This window comes from Lichenostomus cassidix, chromosome 2, assembly GCF_008360975.1.
Source record: "Lichenostomus cassidix isolate B80296 chromosome 2, HeHo_3.0, whole genome shotgun sequence".
Lineage (NCBI taxonomy): Eukaryota > Metazoa > Chordata > Aves > Passeriformes > Meliphagidae > Lichenostomus > Lichenostomus cassidix.
Window position 1 is genome coordinate 61,919,178 of NC_139482.1, and position 19,960 is coordinate 61,939,137.

At 43.4% G+C, this 19,960-nt stretch overlaps 1 protein-coding gene and 1 long non-coding RNA gene across 8 annotated transcripts in view; one reads left to right on the plus strand and one right to left on the minus strand.

The window, feature by feature from the left end:
* Nucleotides 1-4,882: 4,882 nt before the first annotated feature.
* The window catches only part of RNF144B (ring finger protein 144B), a 96,794-nt gene continuing 81,716 nt past the window's right edge, over nt 4,883-19,960 (minus strand). For all 6 annotated transcript variants that reach the window (XM_085051800.1, XM_085051798.1, XM_085051801.1 and 3 more), the window contains 4 exons: nt 14,943-15,147; nt 13,664-13,808; nt 8,203-8,292; nt 4,883-8,004 (listed from right to left, as the gene is read on the minus strand). In XM_085051800.1, coding sequence (XP_084907926.1) covers nt 7,864-8,004; nt 8,203-8,292; nt 13,664-13,808; nt 14,943-15,147 — 581 coding nt within the window. In that variant the 3' untranslated portion in view covers nt 4,883-7,863. The remainder of the gene's footprint in view (nt 8,005-8,202; nt 8,293-13,663; nt 13,809-14,942; nt 15,148-19,960) is intronic.
* LOC146441476 (uncharacterized) lies at nt 11,121-12,535 on the plus strand. Of its 2 annotated transcripts, none has more exons than XR_014849928.1 (3): nt 11,121-11,219; nt 11,903-12,013; nt 12,305-12,535. It is a non-coding gene; the product is annotated as an uncharacterized LOC146441476 (long non-coding RNA). The 2 variants fall into 2 exon arrangements; XR_014849927.1 differs by having other exon boundaries at nt 11,128-11,215.

The following is a 19,960-nucleotide window of genomic DNA, read 5'->3' on the forward strand; positions in this document are numbered from 1 at the left end:
GGCGAGAAAGCCGCGAAGGGCTCACTTCAGCCGGGCAGCGCTGCGTGCGGAGGGGGGTACAGGAAGAAAGCCTTCTCTTCACCTGATTCCTTCTGGGACAACTATATCTCCTGCAGATATGCATATCTGAAGTCGTGGCAAGCTCCTTTTCGTTCCTTTTAGCTGCACCTTATGCCCCTCAGTGCAAATGCTGCCAGGAGCTTGCTGAAGCAGAAACAAGCATTGTGAGCACATTGTGGCTGAAAAGCAGCATTTTTATTTAAATGTGTACAAGTTCTGTACGAAGCCTGCTGCAGTGTGCTCAGCCGCTGGTTTGCTCGCTTTCTGCGCACAGCCGGAGAGCAGCAGAGCTTGTCCGGAGCTAAACCGCGCTTTAGGGCGAGAAAGCCGCGAAGGGCTCACTTCAGCCGGGCAAGGCTGCGTGCGGAGGGGGGTACTGGAAGAAAGCCTTCTCTTCACCTGCTTCCTTCTGGGACAACTATATCTCCTGCAGATATGCATATCTGAAGTCGTGGCAAGCTCCTTTTCGTTCCTTTTAGCTGCACCTTATGCCCCTCAGTGCAAATGCTGCCAGGAGTTTGCTGAAGCAGAAAGAAGCATTGTGAGCACATCGTGGCTGAAAAGCAGCATTTCTGGTGAAATTTGAACACGTTCTGGATGAGCCCTGATGCAGTGTGCTCAGCCGCTGGTTTGCTCGCTTTCTGCACACAGCCGGAGAGCAGCAGAGCTTGTTCGGAGCTAAAGCGCGCTTTAGGGCGAGAAAGCCACGAAGGGCTCACTTCAGCTGGGCAAGGCTTCTTGCGGAGCCGGGTACTGGAAGAAAGCCTTCTCTTCACCTGCTTCCTGCTGGGACAACTATATCTTCTGCAGATATGCATATCTGAAGTCGTGGCAAGCTCCTTTTCGTTCCTTTTAGCTGCACCTTATGCCCCTCAGTGCAAATGCTGCCAGGAGCTTGCTGAAGCAGAAACAAGCATTGTGAGCACATGGTGGCTGAAAAGCAGCATTTTGGTGCACCTGGGTCAAGTTCTAAATGAACCCTGCTGCAGAGTGCTCAGCCGCTGGTTTGCTCGCTTTCTGCGAACTGCCAGAGAGCGGGAGAGGTTCTGCTTGCGCTGGTACAGAGCAACTGTCCTGTGCCTCCTATAGCTGGTGTGTGACGAAGGCTTTGTACATTCCGCCCTGGCATCCATTTGGAATATTTTGAGAAAACCTGCTTCCATATTTGGCCATGTCCCAGACACTCCTCTCTTGGCATGTGTGGCCCGCCAAGTGTAGTTTGTCATATCTCCTAAAGAATGAAGGGGGCGCACAGGCGGGTTGCAAGACGGGATGAGGTGTGTTGACTTGCATAAAAGACAGCTCTGGAATAACTGAATTTCGAAGATCTTCCCCACTGTGAGATACATCGATTGACGCAGAGGCAGAGGAACGCCTTCTGGACCGGACCCTCAGAGACGCTGGATGTCTGTGGAGCCATGGTGATAGCCGTGGTGATAGCTATAAGACCCGTTTTCTTCCATTTTCTCCCTATCTTTCCCAGCCTCTCTCTCTCTCTTTCTAGCCCAGGCCGGTTTATGGGCTAAATTAATAAAGTCCCTCTTTGGACTGAAATTTAATTCCCTTGACTTGTTGAATTCTGTTATGCTTTTTTCTTCTTTTTGCGCTCCGAGATCATAGCTGGTACGAACCATCCCGCGTCGGCTTCTAAGTGGACTGTGACAGGCACCTGGGTGACACCAAATCCCGCCCCGCACGCGGCGTGTTCCTGCAGCCTCGTGTGTCTTGGCATGGATCGGGAAGTGTATGGGATACAGAACCTGCCCACTGCCTGCGTTTTTTGAACATCCGGTGCATTTCCTTGTCTCCTTGGGATGTTCCTGCTCTCCTTGGGCAAAGTGCAGTTAGGTTCCAGGGGTGTGGGGAGAGGGAAAACCCGGAAACCATTTCTTTCCTGGAAAAATATCCCCTTCTTTCCAGCACAACCTGAGTGCTATTTCCTCCTGTCTCATCCCTTTTTCCTGGGAGTGAAGACTGAGAAAATGTGGCTAAACCAACCTTTCTGTGACTTGTTAATTGGGAGTACTTGAGCATACTAGCTCAGTGTTCTATTCATGCTGTCTTTGAATGCAATTATGGATTGGAATTCCACAGGAAATTCTAGATGAATGATAGAAGAAAGAGAATTCAGTAAGAAGTGAAAATGGACTGTGCCTGAAATGGCCCTGGTTATTTCTGAAGGAGATTGAGATGGTTGTGTATATCCATGTGGTGTGTTGTTTGCGAGACAAATTGCATGGTCAGAGGCTAATAAACAGAGCCTCACAATGCTTTGAGGGTGCTGGAGGCACCTTCTTGAAATTTAAGTAACTCACTGCACAAGTGCTTCAGCATTGCACATTCAACCTGTCTGGGATCTCCCAGCACGTGGCCACCAGAAGCTGCAGCTTCCATCTGGACATCCAGAAGGCACAAGCAAATTACTGAAGTCCTTAATTTTCATCCAAGAAAAGAGAAAGTCTCTTGGGAAGAAGGGAGAAGAATGAGATTGTGTCCTCTAAAGAGCTGGTAGACCTTGTCAACCAGTATTAACTTTTATCGCTTAGATTGTGATGGTCAATAAAATACATTGCTAGGAAATTACCTTTCCTAACAATAGAGATGTGCCCAATTCAAAGAATTAACTTGAGGAATCATAAAATACCTCTGATCTGACTACAAAATAGCAGGAAACATTTACTGTGGACTGCACCAGATCATAGTAATTTACCTTGACAGGAGCACCATGACCTCCTCCATGCGAAGTAGAAGAGAAAAGCCTTCCAATATGAATGCAATTAAAATAAATCTATCATATGATAAAGGCAATGGTACTTCACACTAAATATTTTATAATTACTAATTTTAAATTATATTTGCATTGCATATATTATAATAATAGATTAGAAAAACACATTGGTTATGAGCAACTTGAGTGTCATGACACAAAAGAAAGCTTTGGACTTCCTGTTCAGCAACACCATTCAGCTCTCACTTCATTACTTTACTAACTACAGGACAAATGAAAATAAGACTGAAGTTTTTTGGAGTCATAGCAGTAAGTTCACCTTCCAGCAGACCACAGAACCAACTCTTGCTGTTCCAGGAAAGGTAAATTTTCACATCTTCATTTCCAGCCATGTAAATTATTATCTCATCCTACACACTCACGTGTGAGAGATGTCTGACAACTGTTTTATAACTAGCACACTCTGTTCAACTGCTTCAGCACATTTACAAGATTATCCCTGTGTAAGTATACCTAGAAGGCCTCCAGAGGGTTTGAATCCCTAAATTACCAATCTCTATGAGAGAAGTCTTCTTGATTTATGTATCGAGGATGCAGATTTCCCCCCCCATCCCCATCACTTTTCCAAACAGGTCTGCTTAACAACAGCAGCATCTCTTCTGTGAAGCTCAAAAGCTGTAGGGCTCCCTTACCTATGAGCTCTAACAAAGCAGTCCTTATTTAGGTCTTAAAAGAGAACTTCTTAAGACTCAGCAAGTTTTTTCTAAACAAGCCAAGTCTGGAATTTCTACCCTTGGTCAGGTATCTCAGCATCAAATTTCTTATTAAAACCTGGGAGAAAATAGTTGGAAGATTTTTATCCTCATACAAAGAAATCTACTTACTTCGCTGTAAGAATCTTTGGCCTGAAATACAGGATGAAAAATATGATCATAAAAGGAATTAGTTTGAGAAAGAATGACTGGGTGAAGATTACAGTGCAAAAGAAATTTCAAATTTTTAAATTTGAAAGTGGCAGGCACTACAGCACAACTATCGATTGTGGTACCAGAGAACGGAGTGGCCGAAAGTTGATTTCATTGTCTCATTGTGGAAATGCAGTTGATTTCTATCCACATGTATTTATTTCTGCATGCAAATATGGACGCAATACCCAGTTTCTCTTAGTTCGTTCAAGTAAAATTACTGTACCTTTTAAACTTATCTTTGGATTTCATGTTGTGTTACTGGACAGACATAGCATTTAGCATCATTTAAAGCACTGAGAAACATTCATTACTGTTACCCCTCATGCCCTTCTTTGGGGTAAGTAACCCCATGCACCAATAATAAACCATCACTTGCGGGAAGGCAGCACTGAACACCTCCCATAGATCTAGAATAAATACTGCAGAGATTCACTTATGCTGTAGCATGAAAAATATCTTATTTTTATTAAGAGATGGATTTGGAAGCATGTATAATCATCCTCATTTTAACACCAGGACATGGAATGCTGAATGGGATCTTCAGCTGTATTTGATATCAGTGACTGATGGGAAATGACATGATATGTGGCCATGGAGATTTGTGGCCAGATGCAGTAAAAATCCAGATTTCTAACACTGGTCTCTAAGTTAGGGAACTGACCTTTAAACACCTAGAGCCCAATTTTCATAAGGCCTAAATGCTCCTGGTTCAGAAGGAATAGAGTACTTGCCACTTCTGTTCTCCAAGAGGGACACCTGTGAATGCTCTCAATGTAACATTAAATGCCTAAACCCCAAGGTGTCTCTCAGTAGTTAAAAGCCTGAGAACAAACTGGTGATGAGTCCAGGGTGGGCAATGTGCTCCTGTGTGGCACCTGCACTGCCCCAGCCTGAGCTCTCCCCTGGCTGCCACCCCCACGCCAGCCACCTGCCACAGGGGCAACAAGAGAGATGGGAAGAGCACTGAAGCCTGGTAAGTAACATGCACCAACTACATCACACAGATGGAGCCCAGGAGGGTGGATTAACAGATACATTGATTAAGAAGAGTCACGTGTAGTCAGAGGCCTGCTTTTTTACTTTCTCCCTAATTGCAACTAATATTATTTGTCACACTTTCAATAAATCTTTTATAAAGTGACTTTAATGTTTCTTATAAAGTTTTAAAAAAACCCAAAGCAACACAAAACCAAAAACCAACACTGTCAAAAGACTCCTCCTGAAATGTTTCTCTGGAAACTCTGTGAGCATAGGCAGTTGGTGCAAAATAGCTGCCTCCTGGAAAACAAAGCAACAGGGCTTTACTGCTCCCAGCACTTCAGCACAGGTACTGCCTGACTCAGCCAGGTCATACTCAAGTATTCCCACGCAATGAAAAGCCCAGATATGTGAGGCACTGGACATGGCCTTTTAAAGAAAATCATTGCTGTAAAGCTTTTATTTTAAGCTCTCAAGTGTGTCTAGAGCTTCCCTCTTGGTCCATTTGCTGCACCTACACAGCCAAAGGAAGGCTGTAGCTCATGCTCTCCTTATCCAGTTTTTGTGTAAAGACCTCCAGCAAAAGTCTGGGCTACCAATCCACATCCAGATTTCTTAGATGCCAGGCTGTGTTAATTCCTGCACGATTAATTTACACCAGTTTTGGCACCCCCACCAGGCACCTAAACTGGTGCAAGAGAGATGTCTTCAGTTGTGTTTCTTTAACCGGGGGAAGAACCTGACAGTTTCATTAACGCAACAGCATAAATGAAAAAAAGATCAGACACCTTCATTCCAATAGGCATTTTAGCAAAATAGGCAAACAGAAAGAGGGAGAGGATAAGGGAAGAAACTAAAAGGATGCATTGGTCATGGGTAAGATCACAAAACATGAAAAACCCTAAAATTTTAACATGCAAAGGATATTGGTACATTGCAATGCTGGTTATGGTTGAAGAGACTGTACAGCTCCTACACCTTTGTTCTTGAGGCTTTGTTAAAGTAAGACTTGCAAGTTCAAGTTCATAAATAAAATGGAAATGACAGTAGTGCCATAAAAATGTAGGTAGAAAAATAGTGCAAAGCCAAGGGCTGGACACTTTAATCTGTCACAACTACCCCAAAGCACTACCATTAGTGCTCTTCAAGAAAACACATACAGAAAACATTCTTTATTTATTATAAATGGCAGTTGCCTGTATTGCACTCTGTATTTAGAATGTACTGACTACCCTTTTGCTTCCCTTCAAAGCTGAGGATGAAGAATAAATACAGCCTTTCACACTGGCGAGCACTGCCTGCCCTCCAGCCACAACTGGCAGCAAAGTCAGACAGTACTTATAAAAGAAATCAATTAAAAAGTAAAACAGACAGTATCATTTAAGGCCTTTGTCCTTGCTAGTCTGCTCAACAGACCACACTTTCTCAGAAGAACACCTACCAGTTCTGTTACAGTAACCAGAGAGTCAATTTAAACAAAAATAAGGTCACTGCCTTTACAGCTGCCAAGAAGGCAGAGTTCCTGAGGCTCAGCCAAACACCACACACAGACGCTCCTCGCAGCACCCTCCAGGTGACCTGTGCTGTGTGCTTGGAGAGAAGCAGCTGCGCGGAGCACGAGCCAACACCACACTCGGGCTGAGCATCTCCTCCAAACCTTGCAGCCCTTACGGAAAGGGGTTTGGAATTACAACCAATTATAAAGTGCAGACTTGTATCTGTTCCCACAGATATAAAATGCACAGATGGCAGTCCAGAACAAAAGCGCCACTGGCCCCGGTTGTGAGGAGCACCATCCATTAAGGAAATAAACTCTAGGGAGTAGAGTCTGATCTCAGCTACTCCTGAGTGAGCCTGGAGCAACTCCAGCTCTTCAGTGAGGTTTCAGTGAACCTATACAGGTGTAACTGATACCAGGGTCTGAATTGGTTTGGTGGTGAGGCACCAAATTAAAAAGAAGCACTCATTAAATGACAGCCTTCCAGATTTAGAGTAAACTAAAAAATATCAATAACAGAGTTTGTTAACCTTGAGCAGGATGAAAGAAATACCCACCAATGGATGGAGCTCACATTTACACAGCATTTCTCAAGTATTCACTTCAACAGGTCCATAAGGTTTTGAAGAAGGGCTTGGCTTAGCCTGATTTAAGTAACTTTTTAACTGGGTTCTTGCTGCCACCCCAAGTAAACCCTTGAATAAACATACTGACTGCCTAGAAAATACATTGCCCATATGTACAGAATATATCTACGCCCATGCTGCCACTCTGTGCCCACACAGCCAGGATCCCAACACTCCGCACTAATGGAAACTGTATCATAGTCTTTCTTACAATATTACCTTCATGGTGAGATTGCTACACCCATGGTACTGACAAAAGGCATGCCCAATAGTAGGGAAATATACATGTTTCTAATATTTCATGGTAGTTATATCAGGTTTGATGTGAGAAAAATAGCAGCTTTCACAAGGTAGTCCAGTCTGTCAAAAGAGAACCCTATCTTAGAAACACTTCTGTTGGTTTTTTTACTTCTGTAATTGAGATCAAAAGTAAAAATCAAAGGGATTTCAATGCTGAGAGAAACGCCATGGCAGCCAATTGATAGGAAACTACCAAACACAGTTTCTCAATGGTTTGTTACCTTTAACAGGACACAAGCTAGCAGACAGAAGAACCTAATCAGGCTTTTCCCTCTCCCTCTTTTACAAAAGACCCAAAAGTTTCTGAGAAATCTGAGTCACCAAGAACCAACAGCAAGCACAACAGTAATGACTGGATCTGCAAAGACAGAGTAAGGTGGCAGGATCAAGTCATGTGCAGCTGATGGACAATGGGAAAGTTCTAGCAGTCTTAAAAGGTAGATCATATTTATGGTATGAACTACTGAATGGTGTCCTGTTTTCCTTTTCAGAAAGCAAAAACCTACACCATATGTACTGAACAATAATCTAGACTTTTCCCACACTAGGACTTAGTGATAGAGTAGCCTGTAAAGAATAGGCACTTATCCCAAGAATTGGCAAAAAAAATGGGAACATTATCTGGTAGGTATGGCACCAAAACACAACCATTGTGCTTTCTCACACATATATGCTGTACAGATGGAGACTCAGAAGGACACAGTTTTATAACGTTGTTGGGCTGTGTTTTTTCTTTTTGTTCCGGCAAGATTTGCAAATGCAACAGATGATGCATGGAGATGCCACGAGCAGCAAAGGAGAGGTCACCAATGCTATGATACCTAGTCCAACGAGGATCCCCACAACCTGAAAGACATGGTGATGTAAAACATATATTTAGGTAACATGGAGAATAAAATACACAAATAAAACATGCATAAACATAACATAGGTCACAAAAAAAAAACCAAACATGAAAATAATCATCTTTGTCCTTCTCTGAAAGATAAAATCTCTTTGCTTCATGCATGCATGAGAGCTCTGCCCAGCTGGCTAGGAACACACCTGTGTTCTGTTCCACATCACTGAAGCCCGTGAGTGGCCCAGCTTGTTTCTGCAAGGGCCTCTGTCGTAATGTCGTAAGAAGATATCATTCTGAAAAAGAAAAGGAGAAGTCTTAAGAGAAGGTTACAGAACTGTAGGGAGAGGTTCAAGACCAGAGCGGAAACACAGCCTTCCTGGCACTGCTTTGAAATAGCCAGCTGACAGCAGACAAGTTCACCTGTCTTCTAAATAATTACCTACAGAAACTTCTCACAGTTTCAGAAACTGGCGTATGTTTGGCACCTGAGCTATTGTACAGTGTATTTCCTCCCCCAATTTAAAAAGCATAAGCACATGAGTCTCACATATTGCACAAGTAACCAGGTCTTTAGTTTGGTGATGATAAAGGGGATTGAAATTTAAGCATTTCTGAAAACTAGTGATGTGAGAGATCATCTTCCTGAGGTATTCTACCTTCTGTTCTCCTGCTATACCGACACTTCACGGTAATTTTCTTCCTAGACTTAACAGAAAAATATAAAAAGTAGAAAAATTCTCTTTCATTTCTCTTTCACCATTAATACTTATTAAATTACCCATTTTTTCTTCAGAAAAGTGCCCTGCATTACTCTCCCCTAACCACTGTGCTGTAACCTGATGCTGCTTCCTCTTTCATTTTTCAGCCCTACTCTCTCACTTTGCAGGTATTACTTTCATCTATGCCTGGAGCTCCTGTAACCCCATACATTTAGAAAAACTACATTTGAATCACACAACTACAGTTTCTTTCTCTCTTTCTCCCTTTGAACTGACAGAAACTCAATAAGGGCATGTCTGCAGAGTTTGCAAGAATCTCTTTTGGTCCAGTACAGTGTTAAGCAATCACTGTGTACTGCATGTACTCTGAGGCAAGCCTGAAGACTCAAGTTGAAAAAGCACGTTCACCCACACAGAAAGGGGACATAACACTAGAGGAAACCTGTTTAGCATGCTGAGTAAAGGCAGGATGAAGAATGAGTAAGTCTCATTTTTTGCTGGCTGTGGAGTACCAAAAAGAAGACAAGAAAAGCCATGCAGCACGTAACATTTTATTTCAAGTGCTTGTAAAGTCCTTTTTGCACTCCCACAGTTGTTAGTGATGACTATGCCCATAGGGCAAGCTGACATATATACAAGTGCACTACTTCCAGGACTCTTAATTCTGCTAGGATACTTTAAGTCCACATGAGCTGCAACTGCTTGGCAACCCTTGAGAAGTAACTAGCAACATGCACTTCACAACCTGTGTTAATGACCCAACATTTTTATCCTCAAGCCTAATAACCAATCATTCTCTCCAGCAAACACTGCACTAGAGATGGACTAGTAAAGGAGATCTATTCCGCCCTAGCAGGGAGCCCTTAGGCACCATCCCATGGAACAACCCCCTTCACCCAGTACTATTCCATTTTTTGGACAGGCTGTGATTGGTCAAGTGAGACACGTGGACACTGCATGGTGATTGGATGGGAAGGTGCGTGATTGACAGCCGCACAGCATGGATGGGATAAAAAGGCTTGCTCTCTTGCTAATACACAGAGCTCTGCATACCATCTCAGGGGGCTCTCATGCTTTCACTCGCCAGTGCTACATATGGCGCCCAAACAAGGACTTATGAAAGGCAGTGGAAAGAAGTAGACTGCACTAGGTAGCATCTCCCTGCTAGACTAAGGATTTAATCGAAACTCCAGGAAAGGAACCAACCCACACCTGTATTTCAGGTGAGCAGCAGGGAAGAATGGGAGGAGAAATATCTCTGGAGCAAAAGCGGAGCCTGGATTTTATTAAAAGGCTCCAGAATCGGCAGCAAAACCACATCGCTGATGCAAAGTTCTGCACCTTGCAGAACCTGATGTACATGCATGTTAAAACCTGGTAGATAGTGGGACAGAGACTCTTTGATATCACCAGAAATGGCAAATTACAGGCTTGTAGCCATATCTCTATATGGGCTATAACAATGGTGGCTCCTGAAAGAAAGCACGCCAAGAAGTGCCATTTTGAATTCGAAAACAGTGCTAGACGCCATTTTTCAGAAGCCATCCCTCCCTCTGCGCTTACCCAGGACCTTCAGATGCCGAACGGGAGAGATTCCTGCACTCCTCGTGGAACAGTGACAGTGGGACACAGCGCGGATGGAAATGCAGGGTGACACAGTGCCAGGGGGCAATGGCCCCACTGTGCAGGCCCAAACGATGGTCCCGGCAGTGGCGGCAGCCCGCGGCGGGGGGACAGAGCAGGTGGCCACGGCAGATCCTCGTGCCACAGTGGCCGCAGCCCGCGGTAGGGCGGGGGCGCACGCGCTGGACATGGAGGCACTGGGTGCACAGGTGCCGGGGTGCAGGGGGCGGGGCTGCAGCACGCTGCTGAGATACAGCTCCATGTTCCACGTGGAGCGGTGTTAGTGAAGCACCGCGTTACCACGACGGAGCTGGGAGAAATGCAAGGAAGAGGCGATAAAAGAGGGTGACTTAGAAGTTGTTACAGCCTGTCCTGTTACCTACACACTGAATCAGTGCCCTTATCATAAGGACTTTGATCATAAAGTTATTAAAGATTGAAGGTGTTGGCAAAGGAAAGTGGTTTAACTTTCCATCACATTTCAGATTACTTGGAGTCCATAAGTACTACCTATGTTCTTACATCTACGGATTGAAAAAGCCTAATGAAAATTATTTTATCTATGATGCAATTCACACTATGGCTTACAGACTACCTCAAACTGTGTGCAACTCAGGCAGATGCATTGCACAGCAGAAATCCACCTGTGGTTGTAACTCAGCTGATCAGAGAGGATCCACATGCAACTTCCGCAGCACAGGCGGACTACCCACGCGATGTCTGTGACATCATCACACGCCTAGCTCTGCAGGCTGTGCACAGGCTCCTGGAGACAGGCATCCACGCTAACATGTCTTCTGCTACGATTTTGCAGGGTCCAACAGAATCATTTGTGGAGTTCCTCGATAGACTGAAAGCTGCGATCTTCCAGCAAGTTGGTAACGATAAAGCCAGGACTATTTTGTTATGGCAACTTGATTTTGCAAATGCAGATGATGTGTGTAGGAAAGAATTGCTCACTGTTCGCAATCCGCATACTTGTGATATTGCAGACATTGTCAGGGCATGTCAAAATCTGGGTTCTGCTGCTTGCCTCACTGCAGCTTTAGCCATGCACCTCCTGATTCCAGGGGTGGAAGTGGGAAGTTGCTTTAAATGCGGTTCGCGTGATCACTTTGAAAGAGACTGTCCACAGCAAAAGAGGGGAACAAAACAACCTACTAGGGATTGTCCCTGATGCAGAAAAGGGAGACACTGGGCTACTGACTGTTGCCAGTGGAGGGCAGGTCCACACACCCTGCAGAATCAAAAAAGGTAGCCCCTAAAACTCCGCACCCGACCAGTGGCACGGGCCGGCAAGTGCGTGCGTTTCACACAGACGCCGTGTGCCAGAGCAAATGACAACTGCTGGCGCTGCCCAACCCCTTGTTGGCAACACAGGACACAGAAGAGACAGCTCTGGCCATGATGTCATCACAGCATGCTGTGGCGGCAGTGATGAGTGCGCACCAAGCACAGCGGCCAAGCTTGACGACATCTGTAGCATTGCTATATGGACCTACATGTTACAATTTGTCTTAACTATTGTCAGAAAATACTAATTTTCAAACTACACTTACAGACTTTTCTAGACAATTACTTATACACAAAATGCTGCTGCAGCACAAACCCGTTGACAGATTTATGGATGCATCCAGCAAAACCAGCAAAACTCCATTAGTGTGGTATATAAGTAAGACTGTCCGAATTTTAGTATTTTGTTTGCAAGTCATAACCAGTCTGTTTTGTGTTAAAATTTCATTTTAAAAAGATACCTAAGTTCCTTTTAATAGTTGGTAGTACCACCTCGATGCATTTAATTCCTACTGGACCACTTGGAAATTATAGCATGCTTTATTAATTGGACGTTTTTCCACCACTAGATTGAGGCTTTTTGTGTTACCTGGTGTTATTGGTACAGATTATGAGGGTGAAATACAGATACTGCTGTGGACCCCCATGCCACCTTGTTTTGTACCTGCAGGTCAGTGTTTAGCATCACAACAGCTCAGCCAACCCTGGTATGCAGCATAGATGGCAGAAAATTAAAGGTATACTGGAGCAGATGTCTCCATCATAAAAAGCAATGAACAGCCTATTCATTGGCCCACAATCAACCCCACCTCGACCCTAATCAGGGTAGGAGGAATGCAATGCCCTAAACAGAGCACACACCTCTGGCTTGTTATTGGCCCCAAGAGGCAAACTGCTCAGATTGCACCATTTACTGCTAACATACCGTCTACATTATGGGGAAGGGATGTTTTACGCATCCTGGACTTCCATCACCTGCAACGACTCCCCTCAATTAGTCTCTAGTAGTTATAGATCTGGGTGACTCTTTTTCTTTACCACACCTTTGCATCCTGAAGTTTCAACCTTTGCTGCTTTATCCTTTGCAAGTATTAGCATGCCTGTTTCTAAAAGACGGGGAGCGGCTGCAGACACTCCAAAGCCAAGCAAAATGTCTGACCAGGGGACACCTTGGTACAGATTTTAATGGGGTAATACTGTACAGATTTTAATGGGGTAATACTGTTTTAATGGGGAAACCACTAATACTGTAAATTATTCTGCACTCGTTTAGACAGCTCTCTTATCCCCTTTTTGTTTTTACAGTTAAACACTTTTTCTCATTTTTAATGGCAACCACACACACTGGAGAGAAGGCCTGTGATGTCACTTGACATTGGCTAACTAACATTTTAGGTCTCCCAAACACTATTAAAACTGAAAATAGCCCAGCTTACACCCCAGAATGTACTCTTCAATTCCTAAAACACTGGGGTGTCTCCCACAACACAGGTATTCCCCACTCTCCCACAGGGCAGCTGATAGTCAAACATGCCCACAGGACATTGAATGGAATGGATGGGATAGAAAGGCTTGCTCTCTTGCTAATACACAGATCTCTGCATACCATCTCAGGGTGGGTCTCCTGGTTTTGTTCGTCCATGCTACATTGTGTCCTTTGCTGTTGAAGCAGGTGGAAGACACTTATTTCCCTCACTCTGAACCAAATTGTTTTCAGCTACTGGATGAAGGAATCAGAGCAAGGTATTGCTGGAACAAACCCCCAGAAAGCAACCAGTCAGTCCCATTTCCCTCAAAGAACTAACATGGGACCCACAGACACGGCTATAACCCTTTACGGAAGAAAAAAAAAGGGTATTGATATAAATAAAAGCACTGGGTGAAAGAAAAGAAAGAAATTGAGTCAGAAGCTGAATTGAGACAAGAAATTCACTAGGACAGCAATGATTTAACAAAGAGCTTGCACAGGACCTCAGATGAACCCTAACCCCATTACTGTTTATCTTGGTGTTTTTTCTACAGCACTTACATCCAAGTTCTGTAGACAGTACCAGCAAAATGTGTGCTTGCAGCTCTTGCACATCATCTGAGCACAGCCCTCGTTTCGCTCAATATAGATCCGACAAACTGGGCACTGCTTAATTGGTGCCTCTGTCTCTGCTCCAATAAGGAATCTAGAGAAGTAAGGAAACATAAAAGTGAGATGTGAATGTAATTACTGCCACTGCCCAATGTGTATTGTGCTTATTTTCCAGAGCATCTAATGTTGTCCTAATGCAGTCACTGTGAAGCTTCTCATATTTTTATATTCAGTACAATACACTGAAGCATACTCACTATTAGGTGTGAGACTATTAATATCATGTAAAAGTGAAAATCCCCTGCCTTGTTCTTTTATGCTACATAAAATCAACACTCACTACACCCACAATTAATCACCTATAGCATTAAAACTTAGGACTTTGTTACAGCGAGATTGCACAATTCTTTTAACAGGACTGGATTATGCAACTCATAGCACTGTCCTTGTCTGAATAAACTCCACCAAAGGCTTAAACTCCACCAAAGCCAGCCATCACACCCAGAGAAGAAAAATCAATGCAAGAGCTTTTTGGCAACTCCTATTCAATGAAGTCTCTAGCAAGCAGAATGCTTAGGTTTTAAGTCTTTCATTTCTTGTAAAAAAAATTATAGAATACTTTGAACATATGACTCAACGTAACCTGATTCCAAAAACAAAGATGGATGACCAAAGACATTACATAACTTAAACGCAAAAGCTTTCTTTCTGTAGACTAATGGCTTCTGCTACCTGATCTGTAGGTTGTTCGCACTTAAGCAAAATGAGCATAAATCAGGCTTCTCACACCATGTGAACTTTACACTCTGTGTAGGAGTTCAGGTTTGTCTATGAAGAGATTCTATAAATATTAAGCAGAGGTGATTTCTTAAACACAGTATAGGCAAAATTTAGATCCTGTAGTATTGGTATATTGGATTTTTTGTATGGGCATAGGTCATAATTCCAGCATGTGAACAAAGCCTTTAGGCAGATATGAAGTCCTGGAGGGCTTTACCTTTCAAATGTGTCAGTTGCAATGCAAGCCAAACAGGTATACAAGTGTTAAAAACATAAAATTTATCATTTAAAGTAATATTTAAACTGGAGTTGTATTTAGGAAACACCAGAGAGATGGACAGTCTCAGAGGTGAACCTAAGGACCTAGAATGAAGCTGCTCTATGAACCTGATGTGAGACCCTGTGACGAACTGAAAGACTGCATGGTCTCCATGGATCCCCATCTTACCCCTGCTCGCTTGGTACTGGAGTAGTTTGGTTTTCCTGGCACAGGCGCTGCGGGTGCCACGGCTCCTTACAGGAGGAGCAGAACGTCAGGTGGCAGGCGGGACACTCCACGGGCACCAGTGCTCCCGACTCGCTCGGTGCGATGTGGCACACTGTTTGGCAGTCGGCCGTGGGGCACCATGTTCTCTGGGGGTCCAAGTGGACTTCTGAAACGAAACAGAGAGAAATAAAACTGTTTATACAGTCCCCTTCTTGTTCCAATGACATGTGTCTAGGTATACAACACCCAATTCTGTAAGCGGGTGTGGAAGCCAGAGCACTCTGTGTCCATGCTCATGGGCATTTGAGTCTTCTCTTCTTTAGGCAGGTCTGCTTTTGTGCTCTGCTAAGCAGCCGAACTGAAAGCATTGCAACAATAGAAATTCACTGCACAGAACGTGTTCCTTGCCTTTTTATAGGGAGGTTCAAAATATGAACCTAACTGCTGCTTGCTGAGAAGCTTGTCTCTTGCAACACTAGTGCCACTCCATGTTCTTCACATGTAAAAGTCATGCAATAACTTCCATATAAACTGCAGAAGGATTAAATTAAACTAATGTCAAGTCACTTTCCATGCCTTATTTATTCACCACTACCTATAAACTCCAGTTAATATTCACTGTATTATATCATTACTATCTGTCTGGTATCAGATTATAGATAATTGTCAAGATTCAGGGTGGAGACGCTGAGTTACAGTCATCACCACATGGCAAGGAATGATAAATGTAGATCCTCTCTCTCACTTCCCAATCTTTATTCGAGGAATTTTGACTTGCCAAAAAAACCCAGCTGAAACACCTTCACTGTTGCTCATTTGCTACTCAATTCTGTGAGATGCAGCTGAACACTCACACTGCGCAGAGCCTCCCCAGAAAAGGGCTGTTGTGCCTGCAGGAGCTACCTGCCCCTCCTCCTTCCCTGGGAGCTCTCTGGTACCACCACTGAAAACAAACAGATGGAGGGGATGTCAGAAGGTGGTGGAAATCCTGAATGTGAGATGGCAAAAGCCATTACAAGGTGCCTCCAACAGATAAAATAAGTTGTCCCACTTGAAACAAAAGGCTGCACAAGACCCTCATACATATGTTCTCTGGCAAATTTTGCTGAAACCACATAAGGATGATCATCTTCTCTGCTGGCTGCAGGACACACAGGTACACAGTGCTCTGACTTCAGGCAATTTCTGAGTCTGTGTCAGAGTGCTCCAACTGTTGTGGAGAATTTCTATATCCATGCAAAGGTTGTCACCTATAATTTAGGCAGTGACAGCAAAACTCCTGTACCATCTATCTTCAGCCATTTCATGGATCTAGTTGCATTCTTTTCTCTTACTCTCTTGCACATGCCTTCTCTGCCTCCCAGAACAAATAAACATTTTGCTTTCTACTGAATGAAAGCCAAAACAAATTAGTTCTCACCTTCATTTGTGGGGAGGAGAGACATGGCCATGCAAGTAACTTTTCATATTTACATAGTTTTAAAAGGTAGTGTCCTGACTGAGAAATCTTTATTTCTCTAGGTTCCTTCAGTGTCTCTTAAAAGAAACTCTGAACTGGCTAAGACCATGGCCTAGTACTTGCTATTGCATTTAATCCTTCACACAATAGGTTCTCTATGCTTTCTGTCGAAAACTCAGCTTTGGAAACCTAAAATCCCCTATCCTGTTTTTGGGTGAAAGACAGGATGTCTGGTTTTGACATTTTTGGGAGGAGGGGATTTGGGTTGTAAACCTGTTTTTTTACCAATTTTTTGCAGCAAGATGTAATGCATGAGATGAAACTCCCTCCTCTCCCACTTCCTCCATTTTACAAAGAACCTACAGATAGTGTTTTGCAATCTGTGCTGTCTCATACTGTTTGGTTTACCATGAATAAAAGCGAAACCAGAAAAAACTAAAAAGGCACAGTCAAAAAAGGGAAAGAGGCTGTTGTCCTGCTCTGACAAGTTCCTCTGTCTCTTGATTAGGGCCATTTGTCTCCTGAGCCTCTCCCCTGCTTCCATGCAGCTGGTTCAGCGACAACTCTCTCTACCCTCAGGAGGAAAGCCTTCCCCAACAGTGCCAGTTTCAGGCAGAGATCTGGCCAGTGTTCATAAAACATGCGAGCAAGCAGGTGAGATGTGGGTGGCAGACAGGGGAAATGCAGCACTCTGAAGAAAATAATTTCTGGCTCGGGAGAGGTACTCACTGAAAGGATGAGTCTATGATTGTATTTCGCAGAGTAACAGGAACACCTTCTTTTAAAATTGACTACTTTTGTGTCAAGCATAAAATGGAGATTCTCTTCATCTACCACTCAGCCTACTGAGCAATTGTCACAGAAACAAACATAATGCATGTGTCCTAACCACTTACTATTCCTCTGTCTTTACTTCTGTTGACTACATCAACCCTACCTTAAACAGACATAGAGCAATTCCTGTTTCTTCTTCTAAAATATGCTTCACAGAAGCTCTGTGTCTTGGCCCCAACTGGATGCAGAGAAGTTACAGATATGTAGAATAGTTTGTTTTTAAAAACACATTTGCATTCTAAGAACACAAAACCCACAAGAGAATAGCATATTGTCAGTGCATTCCTTATTAAATTCAACAATTGTCTATAGATATATAATTCTATGCCAGTTATTTCTCACTGCTTTTTCACACAATATTATTAGTCCATTAAAAATAAAACAATGAAATTGAGAAGAAATATATTTTATTGACATAGCTAGCATAGATCGGGGAGGGGGGAAATAGCTGTTGGATGTAAGTCCTTCTTGGGATTTTCCAAATTTTCCTCAAAATTCATCTCATAATGAAAAACAGCTGGAAGGGTGAGAAGCATTGGCTTTACCAATCACTGGAAGATCAGTAAGGAGTCCCTGGGCAGATTCTGGGTCAGAATTCATCCTCAGCAGCAAGTTTATTGGTATTTTCAGAAAGACTGTCAGACCAGTGCTGGCAGGCTTTGCCAGGTAAGGCTCAGGTCTGAGAACAGAGCTTCAGGCCAGCAGAAGCTAATAAGCCAAGTCCAGCTGATGAGTGCAGAAAGGTCAGCCATGGGGACAGCACTAAATCCAGGATAGGCAAAAGGTCTTAGCTAGGGCTGGGATTAGTGCTGGCTGTCCAGGTCAGAGCTTTAGCTAGCAGGAATTGTTCCCAGGCATCATTAGGATGGATTTATTGCTGGGGCCAAAAGGCAAGGCAAAAGCGCTATGTCTAAGTCTGCTGCTTGGACTCCAGTTTTACTCATCATAAAGGAGCAAGGACAGATCTTAGAATAATAATGAAGAGAGACAGGGGAGGTGGAATTGTCAGACTCAGGCAGGAAAGAAAAAGAAAGGAGGATTTAAAAAATATACAAGTTTCAGGCTTCTCTGTGTGGGAGGCAATAAAAAAAAAAAAGAAGATGTAACAGTGAGTTGGACAAAAGATCGTAAGTTCAGCTTTGGCTAGTTACAGAGGAGGAGATACCAGGAAACCAATAGTTTCAGAGGCTTCAGTTAAAAAAGGTTTTACATAAAACAGATTAATATATTGCAAGGAAGTGTCTCTTTCTTAACCCTTTGATATGGTGATTTAACAAGCTCTGATTTCCATTGTCTAGAACTGTAGACAAGGCACTGATTAGTTTATGAGCTGGAGAGACTTCCTAAGGAATTAAGAATAAACATGTGGTAAAACAGGAGAAAGAAATAAAAAATGAAAGCAAGGTTTGAGATGTTTTTCCTTTTTTCTTGACCTGAGTGCCTGAAAATCACATCTACAATCTGCGCTTGCCCATAAAATCTAAGGCATATTTGAGTATTTCGCAGTTTTTGTACTTTGTGTTCATTCAGAAAGACTCATGTCAGACAAGACTCTGTAAAAACCTATATATTCTTCTATCTCACCAACTTTTCAGGTGCATTATTTTGCTTAATTTTTATAGATTTCTTCATTGTCTTACACACTCCCAATCCATTGCATTTAAGCAGGCATGCAGAGCAAGAACATAAATACAACCTTCCAAGGAGAGTTTGAAAACAGGCAGAGTTAGGGCAGTGTCTCAGACATACCACTCTGCATGGTATCGTGCACTGAGTTCTTTGAAAAACAGCACACCTTCCAGCTGAGACTTTCAAGCTGCTGACAGTCTTTAAAACCAGGAATGGGATCTCATCTTTCTGACTGGCAAGCTTCTTCTTCAGCCTTGGCGAAGAACCATCTCCTGATGCAGAAGGGCGACCTCTGGGCATAGGAGAGCCTGGCCTCAGCAAGACCTTCTGTTTCAAACTTCTTTACAAAACAGGCCTGACTCAGTAATGAGGGGTCTATGGTTCCTTGGGGAGGAAAAACTCTACTCATGAACACACACGAGGCTTCTACGTAAGCAAAGCTATTTTGCAGGGATGCTTGCAAAAATCCACACTGCACTTCAGAAAATGTGCCACCCAGAAGCTCTGAAGATCCCTACGGATGTGTAAAAGGACTGTGTCCCCTGGCCTGCACCAGCCTCTAGCACCTTGCCTAGCTCTACAGTACAACCACCTCAAGGACCCAAGATGAACATGCTGTCAGAAGAACAATGGAGCCCCAGGCACACAATCAGAGAATGTTGCACACAAGCTTGAGTAAAAGTCTGATAATTCACTAAGGATGCTGCTTTTTTGATTCTGAAAAAGCTGAAAGAATTTCAAATTTATCTGTGGAGCACAGTCAGACCTAGTGACTACTCTTAAACTATTTTGAAACAAAGATATTGTCGCTGTTGAGCTGCTAGCAGAGAAAAGGACCCGGGTTCTCAGTGTGACAAGAAAAAGAGGACTTTATTATTTTGATTTCAGCTTATATAGACTTTTCAGAGGTCACCCAGATTGGTCAGTCAGAAACCTTCCCCCAGGCCTGATTGGCCAGGCCTGAACTGTCCAAATCTCGAGACACAGTTTTTAATAACATCCAAACTTTATCTTTCTTTATAAAACACAGAAGTTCTCATGGGAAAGACCTGTGCTG